General features: G+C 51.1%; 2 protein-coding genes across 2 annotated transcripts in view; both read left to right on the top strand.

Annotated features, from left to right (window-relative positions):
* Positions 1 to 12,465, top strand: part of LOC141051007 (uncharacterized) — an 850,460-nt gene that overhangs the window by 29,751 nt on the left and 808,244 nt on the right. The gene's annotated exons all lie outside the window — the stretch shown is intronic.
* Positions 848 to 3,424, top strand: LOC141051048 (uncharacterized). The gene is made up of 2 exons (XM_073547867.1): positions 848 to 1,865; positions 1,960 to 3,424. The coding sequence occupies exons 1-2, from the start codon at positions 962 to 964 to the stop codon at positions 3,060 to 3,062; spliced, it is 2,007 nt and encodes a 668-aa protein (XP_073403968.1). The 5' UTR covers positions 848 to 961; the 3' UTR covers positions 3,063 to 3,424.

Below are 12,465 nucleotides of genomic sequence, written 5' to 3'. Positions count from 1 at the left end.
GGTACAAACAATGTATAGTCTTTAGGAAAATATTATTTTTTACTCTTCGCCACGACAGCACCCACTGGAGGTATCGGATCCGCCCATTTGGAACAGGAAACCCTACAGGAAAGATAAAAGGGGCGGTCCGCCTTTCCTCCTCAGTTTTGGTTTCCTGTTCCAAATGGAGCAGGATCCTGCAGGATCTTACCTGGGCCATGCATCCACCTGTGCGGTCTCCTCGGGAACGGCAGGGGCTGCAGTCCGGAAGCAGCGTCGGGGGAGATTCCGTTTGACGGCTCCCCCCTCGTCTGGTGGCATAACGGTGATGACCGGGTCCGGGGAGGGCCGCCCGGTCCTACCAGGGAGCGGGCCGGTCTGGCATCCGGAGGCAGAACACCCCCCCCCCCCCCCCCATCGGTGGGGATACAGCGTGGGAGGTGAAGCCATGAGCGCGCGAACCGCGCGTGTGAGTAGCGGTGGCGCAGGAGCCGGCCGGCGCCCGACGCTCCTATGCCCCGGAAGTAATGGTTGAACTTCCGGGGTAGGATGGCGATGACGCGGCGCATGCGCCCTGACACAGGGCGACTTCCGGGGGCACGACAGGAGTGAAGATAAAACAGCGCTGCAACGATGGAACCATGTCGTCCCCCACGGAGTCGCAGGCCCCAGCAGGGGATTCAGCTGGGGGCAATTCCACCAGGGACTGCAGCGCCAGGACAGAGACTGCCCGCAGGAGCGAGGCAGCAGAAACCAGATCCAGACCGTCTCAGCCATCCGACCCGGTATTAAGCTTCACTGGGCGAGTGTGCAAAGTATATACTCTACCTATTAAGCTAACCTCCTCCCCCCCCCCCCCCCTCTCTTTACCTTTGACCTCCCACTTCAGTCAAAGAAAAAAGAAAAAACTAAACATAAAGAATGCGCATTATGTTCAGAGCCTCTCCCTGACTCCTACCCCAAAAAACTCTGCAAACAATGCATGAAAGAGACCAGGCAGGGGTCGACGATATCTTCTAAAAATATCCGAGCCATAATTAGGGAGGAGATACAAGCCATCAACCGCGCCAGCACTCCCTCAGAGTCCAGTCATAAGAAACAGGTCGTTGTTAGTTCAGAGTCAGAGGAAGAACAGGAGTTAAATTCAGGCTCCGCATTCACGTCCTCATCGTCATCCTCGGAGATGGAAGGACGCGCATGTTTTCCACTGGACAGCGTAGATAACCTAGTAAAAGCGGTTAGAAATACTATGGGGTGTGAAGAGGAAAGGGGAGCCCAAACCGCGCAGGACATTATGTTTGCGGGATTGGCAGAAAAAAAGAGGAGATCATTTCCGGTGATACCGGCAATTAAGGACCTCATCAAAAGAGAGTGGGAAAAACACGACCAGAGGGGTTTTCTCCCATCAGCCTCAAAACGGAAGTATCCGTTCACTGATGAAGACCTATTGAAATGGACTAAAATACCAAAGGTGGATGCCGTCATAGCCTCCACTTCCAAACAGACCTCGATCCCGGTCGAGGACGCAGGATTGTTAGCAGACCCATTAGACCGAAAGGCAGAATCTTCGCTCAAAAGGTCCTGGGAGTCCACCACCGGGGTATTCAAACCCGCAATAGCCAGCACATGTACTGCTAGATCAATGCTGGTATGGCTAGATCAATTAGATCAGCAGATCGAGCAAAGAGTGTCAAGGGAGAAACTGCGTGCAGCCATCCCGTTGATAAGAGGTGCAGCTGCCTTTATGGCAGATGCTTCAGCGGACACCCTAAGACTGGCAGCGAGGTCGGCAGCCCTGGTGAATAACGCCAGATGCGCGCTGTGGATAAAAAGCTGGAAAGGGGACGCACAATCAAAATCCAAAATTAGTGCAACCCCATGCGAGGGTGAGTTCCTCTTCGGGAAAGCCTTAGACGAAATTCTCGCCAAGGCAAAAGAGAGGAAAAAGGCCTTCAGTGATTCTCCCATTCCATTTTATAGGAAAACCTTTAAGAGACGGCCATTCGGGAGAAGAAGACAGTCGGACAGAACGAATAGATGGGCCACGAAAGACGAAAAGCAGAAGGGTACCATCTTCAGAGGGCCAACATATAGGAGAGATAAAAATTAAGAGTTTAGACCCACCAGTTGGGGGTAGATTAAAATTTTTTGTTACCAAATGGGAACAAATTACGTTAAGCCCATGGATTTTGAACATAATCAAGGAAGGAATAAATATTGAATTCCTTCAGATCCCTTATGAGTTCTTTGTTATAACTCGCCTTAATTCCTCAGTTCAGCAAAAGGCTCTCGAAGACGAGATTCGAGTCCTACTAGCTAAAAAAGTTTTAGTTGACGTCCCTGAGGAACAAGAGGGTAGAGGCTTTTACTCTCCCCTGTTTTTGGTTTCTAAACCAGACGGTACGTTTAGAACCATTATTAATTTAAAGAAGCTTAATTCATTTATAAAAAATTATAACTTCAAAATGGAATCAATTAGATCCACTATAAAGCTTCTTTTCCCAAATTGCGTAATGGCAGGGATTGATTTAAAAGATGCTTATTATCATCTCCCTATTCACAATAGATTCCAGAAATATCTAAGAGTCGCAGTGGAAGTCGAGGGCAGGATTCGTCATTTCCAATACGCGGCCATGCCCTTCGGGCTTTCCACGGCACCAAGAATATTTACCAAGGTGATGGCAGAAGTGATGGCCTACCTTCGCCAAAAGGACACACTGATCGTGCCGTATTTAGACGACTTCCTAATAATTGGGAATTCAGTCAAACAATGTACCGAACGCGTGACTGACGCAATCTCCTCTTTTCAGAGCCTTGGCTGGATCATCAATATCCAAAAGTCCAGACTCGATCCACAATCTCTCCAGACATTTCTAGGATTTCAACTAGATTCCTTGACCCAGAGATGTCTACTACCTCAGGTAAAAATCACCCTCACGAAACAAAAAATACGAGCAGCTATAGATAGACCACGTGTGTCCTTGAGAGGAGCAATGTCACTATTAGGATCACTAAATTCTTGCAGTCCGGTGGGCCCAGTACCATGTCCGTACACTACAACACCAGATCCTCCAAGAGGATAAGCGACATAGTGGTCATTTACAGAGCAAAATAACCCTGTCACAAGAAGTCTTGACTTCTCTAGAGTGGTGGTTAGATGATGACCATTTATGTTCAGGAGTTCCATGGGTTATAGTTCCATCCTGTATCGTAACCACCGATGCCAGTCCCCAGGGCTGGGGAGCCCACATGGAGAATGGGTTTCATCAGGGAAGGTGGAATAGAGAGGAATGCGAGTACTCATCCAATTTAAAAGAACTGACTGCAGTGTTCTATGCTCTATACAACTTCCTTCCGCAGCTCCAACAGAAGCATGTCAGGATCCTATCGGACAACACCACCACAGTGGCCTATATAAACAGACAAGGAGGGACTCGATCAGAGACTGATGTCTTCAGCGGCAAGAATTTTAAACTTAGCAGAAAACTATTTTTTGTCCCTCTCGGCCCTTCATATCAGAGGCGAGAGCAATCAAAAGGCAGACTTCCTAAGCCGACACACTCTACGGCAAGGAGAGTGGTGCCTCAATCATAAGGTCTTCAGGGACATAGTAGCCCTATGGGGACAACCCGAGGTGGACCTTTTCGCCACAAAGGAGAACAGGCAGATAAAAACATTTGCCTCCCTATCTCCATCAGATCACCCAGACATACTAGACGCCCTTCTAGCTCCATGGAATTTCAACCTGGCGTATGCGTTCCCTCCATTGATCCTCCTACCTCAAGTAATTCGGAAGATCAGAGACGACAAAGCAAGGATAATCTTAATAGCACCGTTCTGGCCAAAAAGACCGTGGTTTTCGTGGCTGCAAATTATGTCAATAACAGATCCTTGGGTCCTTCCTTCGACTCCCAACCTACTCTCCCAAGGCCCCTTTTTCCACCCTCAAGTGGTCAGCTTGCACTTGACGGCGTGGAATTTGAGAGGCAGTTATTGAGGACAAGAGGATTCTCTGAGTCTTTAATTACTACACTACTACAAAGTAGAAAACAGTCCACAACCCAAATTTACACTAGAATATGGAAAAAATTTCTTCAATTCCATACAGTACCTCATACAGCAGAAGTTCCGATAATCCCAATCTTGGAATTTCTGCAGAAAGGGAAAGACTTAGGCTTAGCAGTAAATACGCTAAGAGTACAAATATCGGCATTAGGAGCACTATATGGCCATAATATAGCAGGCAACAAGTGGATAACTCGATTCATTACAGCATGTGAACGAATAGCTCCAATCCACATACCCTCCGTCCCTACATGGGATCTAAATCTGGTCTTAGACGCCCTAACGGTAGACCCCTTTGAGCTGATCGATACAATTCCCTTCAAATACTTAGCACTTAAAATGGCCCTCTTGGTAGCACTGACCTCAGCTAGAAGAGTGGGTGATATCCAGGCCTTGTCAATAGATCCACCTTTTTTTCAAGAATACCAAGACAGATTGGTATTAAAACCAGACCCTGCCTACCTGCCAAAAGTGGCAACAAAATACCATAGATCTCAGGAGATACTCCTCCCAACCTTCTATAAAAATCCCTCTACTCCGGAAGAGCAGAAGTTCCATACTCTGGACGTCAAAAGAACTGTCCTAAAATATATTGAGAGGTCCAACAGTTGGAGGCAGAGTAGGGCCCTATTTGTTTCATTTCAGGGCTGTAAGAAGGGGTATGGAGTCACGAAGAGCACCATTTTCCGGTGGATCAGAGAGGCCATTCGTTTAGCCTACTCCGCAAAAAACGAAGATCCTCCAGGGAACATCAGGGCGCATTCCACCAGGGCAATGGCAACTTCTTGGGCGGAAAAGGGAGATGTTCCGATTGAAACTATATGTAAGGCGGCAGTTTGGTCATCCCCTTCTACCTTCTATAACCACTATAGACTTGATCTTTCATCAACCTCTGACTTAAGCTTTGGCAGGACTGTCCTTGGCACGGTGGTCCCACCCAGGTGATGGTCTCTGGAATCTCTCCAGTGGGTGCTGTCGTGGCGAAGAGTAAAAAGCCGGATTACTTACCGGTAATGCTCTTTTAATGAGTCCACGACAGCACCCGCTCACTTCCCTCCCTAAAGATATCAATAGTTAAAGTATATCAACCAAATAATGGATAAGAAAGATGTTAAAATAAGAGAACATTGCCTAATCCTTGGCGGTCCTTCTGGTACTCTGAAACGTAAAACTGAGGAGGAAAGGCGGACCGCCCCTTTTATCTTTCCTGTAGGGTTTCCTGTTCCAAATGGGCGGATCCGATACCTCCAGTGGGTGCTGTCGTGGACTCATTAAAAGAGCATTACCGGTAAGTAATCCGGCTTATTTTTAGAGCATCATTGAATCCATGGGCCGGTTCATGTGAAAAGGGTTTACATACAACAAACAAATATAAATTGCAATGAACAAACCATGACAGCCCAGCACAAATATGAGTGCCCTGCCCTGGCTTGCTTATAGTTTACAGGATAATGGGAAGGAAATGGTTGGTTAGCACTTTGCAGCAGCTCCGTTGGTGGTGAGGTGACGATGGGGTAATTGCAGGCTGTAAGATTTTTTGAAGAGAGAGGTTTTCAAGTTCCATCAGAAAGGTCCCAATGTGGTAGATAATCGGACATGTTAAGCCCCCGTTATACATAGCGATATCGCTAGCAATATCGCTGTAACGTCACCAATTTTGTGACATAGCAGCGATATTGCTAGCGATATCGCTATGTCTGATAATTACCTCCAACCGGCTTCCCCGCTGGTTATCGCTGATCGCGCGAGGAGGTCGGGACCATTTCTCGTCGGGCGCTTCCTGCTGGACTTCCTGTGGCGCCGACAAGCGACGCGTGGACGCGGGCGGGAGGACGTCAGGATCTCCGCGTCTGACAGGTAGCGACCCCCGATCCCTGCTATGTCGCTGGTGAGATCTGCCTGTGTGGCAGCTCACTACTGACCACTTAGCGATCCATATCGTTGTCGGGATCGCTGGTGCATCGCTAAGTGTAACGGTACCCTTGGGGTACAGGGTAGAGAATTCCAGAGGAAGGGGCAGAGTCGAGGGTTACTCCAAGGCAGCAGACTTCCGGTACAGAGTTGAGCGTAATGTCCATTATTGTGATAGAGAGATTGGATAGGGGCTTGTGTGGGATCGAGGAAAGATGAGTTCATTTCTGTCCACATTGAGCCGTAGAAAGCATGATGAGAAGAAGGATGACATGGCTGATAGAAACTCTTGGATTCTGGACGGCAGAGAGGTGACTTCTGGGCCAGAGACGTAAATCTGAGTGTCATCAGAGAATAGATGATACTGGAAGCCATGGAATGTTGTGAATTGTCCCAGGCAATAAGGTATTGATTGAGAAGAGTAGGGGGCAGCGCTTGCACAGTGTGTAGTGTAGAGTCGGTCGTGCTTGCGCAGTGTCGAACAGGGAGCCTCATGTCACGGCGCATGCTCGGTTCCCTGCTCGACACTGTGCAAGCACAGCCGGCTCCATGCTACACACTGTGCAATTGTGGGATTCCAGTGACGTTGGCGCAACTGGGGAAGTCAATCAAATGGAGCGGGCTATGACGCCTGTGACTGAACAGAAAATGAAGCACGACCCCTATGACTAAATGATCCAGTACGAGCTAACTATATAAAGTGCTTTTTGAACATTATTACATCGCTGTTTTTAATTTAAAAAACATCAAGTGATGCGCATTACATCACCAACAGCGCACTGGGGACAGTTTAGATGCTTGAAATGATGTGACAGGTTCCCTTTAACTCTTGGTAACCTGCCTTGGAGCTGCAGCTCTTTGAGTCGACGCTATCAATGGAGTCAAAAGAAAAAGTGAAAGAATCTCTGGATTCCACAGACTGTGACGCCGTACATGATAGTTGGTGATGGTTACAAAAACCTCCTTGCGCGATAAAGTGATTGTGATCTCATGAAAACTCTGAAAGACACCGTATGAACTGTGCAGTTTTGGTGATCTTTTCTTTTCTCTATAGGCTTCTATGTGGAGCCTGGAAAAAAAAAAACACAAAAAAGAAACTTTTTTTTTTTTTTTTACAAGTTCAGAATCAAAACTTTTCTCCTTCGCCTCATTGGGGGACACAGGACTGTGGGTGTATGCTACTGCCGCCTGGAGGCTGACACTAAGTGAATGAAAAAAAGGTTAGCTCCTCCACCGCAGTATACACCCTCATCTCGGTTGCAGGCAAAACAAATTTTTTCTTAGTGTCCATTGGAGGCACACGTCTGGTCTTTTTTTCCAGACTCTGTCATTTTTTCCATGAAGATAAGACAGGGGTAACGGACCGTATTGAAAGGGTCCGATCTCCCCAAACCAACAACGGGCGAGCACGTGCGAGTGTCGCCTCCACGTATCCTCTCCTGCAACGTGGGACATGATGCTGGTCTGAGCCCTGACCACCCTAAGGTAGTGAAACCCTAGGCTGTACAGAGGCCTACGAACAGTCCGTTCGGCCCCCACTGCATCACCAATGCCAGACAGCGGTGATGGAAGGTGGCGGACGGTCCCTCTCCTCATCCCCATAGGGAAGAAGGAGTTAGGGTGCCTGCACCGTCCTTAGGTTTTTTGCAGCCCCCCTCCCCCCCCCCCCCCCCCCACCTGAGGATCAAATGGACATCTAGGGGTGAGGCATGGAAGGAGGTGGGCTGGGAGGGCTCCTGTAGACCCCCGGGGTCGGCACTTCTGGTGGCGTCGTTTTCGGCCCACATCCCCGGGCTTCCACGGGGTGCGCCACACAGCGTGGCAGGCGGCGGTGCATTTTTTCTGCCCAGGCCCCTGCTTCTGGCGGTCCCATCCCGGGTCCGGGCGCATGCCGAAAATTTAGTCCCCAGCTTCTGTCGGAGCTAGGCCGCGGGCGGAAGTCCTGCACCCAACCCCCCCCCCCGTGACGTGGCCACTTGCGGCGGACCCGCCCCTGGGACCTCGGGCGGACGTAAAAAATTTAGTCCCCGGCTTCTGCCGGAGCTAGGCCGCGGACGGAAGCTCCTCCCCATGACGTCCCGGCGGTCGCCTCTTCTTCTGAAGGCCCGCCAACACGCCGAGGCGCACTTTGTTTTAGAAAAAGGAGCAGCTGGTCGGCAGGCTGGACACCTAAGGGGGTCCAGGACTGGGGTAAGAGCTACCCCTGGAGGAAGGCCATCCTCTGTTTTACCAGAGGCTAAGCAGTTTTTTGCCCTCAGCATATCACTTAGCAGGGCCACCATGTCCAGAAAAGCTAAGGCGCACACGTTCCTTTATGTTGCATGCACCTCCTGTCAGTCCGCCTTCCCACATGCGCAAACTAAACAGACTTGTGAAGCTTGCGATTCCGAACGTGCCCAGGAGCCCTCCCCTGCGACTGAGCCCAGTGTACCGAGTCCCACAGAATGGGCTCTGTCTCTGTCGCAGTCCATGGCATCGCTTACGAGAGCTATCGAGTCCCTTCGAGCCCCAGATAGGGGCAGGGATAGCGGCTCGCCTATTTTAGAGGGGTCCTCCACCTCACAGGAGCCTCCGGCCTGCAGGGGCCGCTCTCACTCTAGGCAGACGCGGGGGAAACGAACCCACACAGCGTCTCCCTGTCCATCTGGTGCTTCGGCATCCATAAGCTCTGCGTCTCTCTCACCTTCACCAATGGTCATTAACGGGAGCTCAGATTACGACTCGGATGAGCCGCTTGATTCAGGTACTCCAGAGTACCGGGAAACAGTTGACAGTCTCATTGAGACTGTCAACCAGACCCTTGGGATTGAAGATGATTCCACCTTGGCCTCAGGTCACAAGGTCTCATTTAAGTGAGTAAAGCGGCCGCATAGAGTATTTAGCTCTCACCCCGAGTTTGTGGGCATAGTGCAACAACACAGGGAGGGGCCCGACAAGCATTTCTCAGGCCAAAAGGCGCTCGAGGCGAGGTACCTGTTCGCCCCTGATCTCCGTAAGAAATGGGCAGAGTCCCCAACGATAGATCCACCCGTGTCACGCTTGGCCTCTGAAACCCTGTTATCCATACCTAGTGGATCCTCTATCAAGGATCCCACTGACCGTCTCATAGAGAGCCTGGCTCGCTCAGTGTTTGAGGCATCAGGTTCAGCACTTTCCCCCTCATTTGCGGCAACTTGGGTAGCAAAGGCCATGATTGCTTGGTCAGAATCATTGAACAGAGCCTTGCAGGGTATGGACCTACCAGCAGAGGTATCAGAGTTCGCAAATCAAATCACTTTGGCTGGAGACTACCTAATCAATGCATCTTTGGATGCGGCCAACTGCGCGGCACTCGCTGCGGCAAATGCTATCTCCATTAGGAGAGCTTTATGGTTGAGGACATGGCGGGCAGGCTCAACCTCCAAAAAACTCCCTGACTTCCTTGCCTTATCAGTGTGGTCGTCTATTTGGTGGGAAGTTGGACCAGCTCATCTCTGACTCCACAGGTAGAAAGAGCAGTTTTCTCCCTCAGCAAAGGGTCAAACAGCCGTTTTGTCACCAACTTCAGACACGGTTTTGGTCCTTTCGCAACCCCGGGTGGGCTGCAGCGACCAATTCCGCCGCTTCAGATTGTCCCAGCCAGGACAGGGATCGGCAGGTTTCATATAGAACCAACCCGTTGGGGAAAATGCGTACCCACCTACCCAGATCAAGGGGACCTAGGTTCCAGAGATCTTCAGCCAAATGACTCGAGGCAATTTCAAGGCGACACCGGCAAGGTAGGCGGCTGCCTGCTTTGGTTTCGCCACGCCTGGCTCTCTGTCACACACGACACATGGGTAAGAGAGCTGGTGTCCTCTGGGTACAAGATAGAATTCATCAAATACCCCCCCCAAGACGTTTTTTTTTCTTTCCCATCCTCCAAAGTAACTGCCTGGGCAAGGGCTTTACTCAGGGCCATCAAATTACTCCAGCACAACGGAGTCATTGTCCCCGTACCGGAGAACGAAAAATTTCAGGGGTTCTACTCCAACCTGTTCACGGTGCCCAAAAAAGATGGGGCAGTCATGCCCATTCTGGACCTCAAGCTCCTGAACAAGTTTATCAGGATCAGGCATTTCCGGATGGAGTCTCTCCGTTCAGTCATATCTGCCATGGGGCGGGGAGAATACTTTGCCTCTATTGACATCCAAGACGCCTACTTACACATACCCATTTTTCCCCCGCACCAAAGGTTTCTGCGCTTCGCCATCAATGGCCTACATTTCCAGTCCGCAGCATTGCCCTTCAGGCTGGCCACCGCTCCCAGGGTATTCACAAAGGTCATGGTGGCCGTCATGGCCACCCTGCAGTCCCGGGGCATAGTCGTCTTTCCTTATTTAGACGACCTCTTGATCAAGGGCCCTTCATTACGGGCATGCGAGTAGAGTGTCAGCATCACGCTAGATACTCTTTCCCGCTTAGGATGGTTAGTCAATCTGAAAAAGTCATCTCCTGTTCTGGCCCAGAGGATTTCCTTCTTAGGAATGATCTTCGACACTTCCCGAGGGTTGGTAATTCTCCCTCGGGACAAGGGAGTCCAGAGACTTCGCCAACCAGTCCCTCATACCATCCGTTTCTGCATGAGGATCCTAGGGAAAATGGTGGCAGCAATGGAGGCAATTCCCTTTGCCCAGCTCCATCTTCGTCCCCTGCAGCACGCCCTCTTGTCAGCCTGGGACAAAAACCCCATTCTCCCTCGATCGCCGGTGCCAGTTGTCCGCGCGGGTCAGACAGGCACTCAGGTGGTGGACAACCAGTGCCTCACTTCTTCAGGGCAAGCCTTTTCCCCCAGACCATTAGCTGGTGGTCAAAACGACGCCAGCCTCCTCGGCTGGGGAGAGGTTTTTCGCCTTCACACGACCCGGGGACGTTGGTCGCCGCAGGAGGCACGCCTCCCGATCAACTTGTTAGAAATACGGGCAATCCGGCTAGCTCTGCGGCAGTTTCATCACCTTCTAGCAGGCTGCCCCGTTTGAATTCAATCAGACAACGCCACGGCTGTGGCTTACATAAATCATCAGGGGGGCACCCGAAGCAGGGCAGCCATTCGCGAGGTAGGGCATGTTCTTCATTGGGCCGAGAGAAACCACTCGGCGATATCGGCAGTCCACATTCCGGGCGTAGAGAACTGGGCGGCAGACTTCCTCAGCCGGCAGAGTCTCGCATCCGGGGAATGGTCACTACAACCCGAGGTCTTCCGGCAAATTTGCCAGCGATGGGGAACGCCGGATGTGGACCTGATGGCCTCCAGAGTAAACGCCAAGGTGCCAGCTTTTGTCGCTCGGTCCTGAGACCCGCAGGCAATTGCCGTGGATTGGTTCTGCCGTGGAACCAGTTTCGCCTTCCATACCTATTTCCCCCGCTGCCACTACTTCTAGGAGTCATCAAGAAGATCACGGCAGAAGGGGTTCCAGTGATTCTGCTGGCCCCAGATTGCCCTCGTCGAGCATGGTACGCAGACCTGGTACAGCTACTCCCCGACGTTCCTTGACGCCTGCCAGAGCGCCCAGACCTACTTTCCCAGGGCCCGATCTACCACCCGAACTCAGGGGCCCTGTGTTTGACGGCTTGGCCGTTGAATCTTGGATTCTAACCCAGGCTGGACTCGAGCGCAATGTGGTTGCTACAATGGTTAGCGCCCGGAAGCCGGCCTCAGCACGTATTTATTACCACACCTGGAAGGTTTTCTTCACATAGTGTCGGGACCAGGGTTGTTCTCCACTGAGATTTTCTATTCCCAACATCTTGGCTTTTCTCCAGTCTGGCCTAGACTCAGGCTTGGCCCCAAGTTCCCTCAGGAGACAAATATCTGCCTTATCCGTCCCGTTCCAGCGCATGATTGCTACCAATCTGCAGGTAAAGACTTTCATTCAGGGAGTCTCCCTATAAGGTGCCCCTGGACGCCTGGGACCTTAACCTGGTCCTAAGTGTTCTGCAGGAAGCTCCATTTGAACCGATACAGGAGGTCTCGTTAGCCTACCTTTCCTGAAAGGTAGTATTTCTTGTGGTGATAACATCAATCAGGCGGGTCTCGGAGCTGGCAGCTCTATCCTGCCGAGCCCCGTTTCTGGTCTTCCACAGGGATAAGGTGGTTCTAAGACCAGCCCCTCCCTTTCTGCCCTCTTTTTGTCCAGCACCGGTACACCATATGGAAAAGGCTCTTCATACGTTGGACCTAGTGAGAGCTCTCAGGAGGTACGTGTCACGGACGGCACCCTTTCGTCAGACAGACACACTGTTCGTGCTTCCCGAGGGGCACAGGAAGGGACTCGCTGCCTCAAAATCGACCATAGCCAGGTGGATTTGTTTGATTATTCATGAGTCTTACCGCATCAGAGGCACACCAGTTCCAGCAGGGATCAGTGCGCATTCTACTCAGGCAGTGGGCGCCTCTTGGGCTCTTCAGCACCAGGCATCGGCGGAACAGGTTTGCAAGGCTGTAACCTGGTCCAGCTTGCACACATTTGCGAAGCACTACAATATCTGTTG

This window comes from Dendrobates tinctorius, unplaced genomic scaffold (assembly GCF_039654945.1).
Source record: "Dendrobates tinctorius isolate UK_male_01 unplaced genomic scaffold, ASM3965494v1 ptg000155l, whole genome shotgun sequence".
NCBI lineage: Eukaryota > Metazoa > Chordata > Amphibia > Anura > Dendrobatidae > Dendrobates > Dendrobates tinctorius.
The sequence above is the reverse complement of the archived record's forward strand: the minus strand, read 5'-3'. Positions and strand labels throughout refer to the sequence as shown.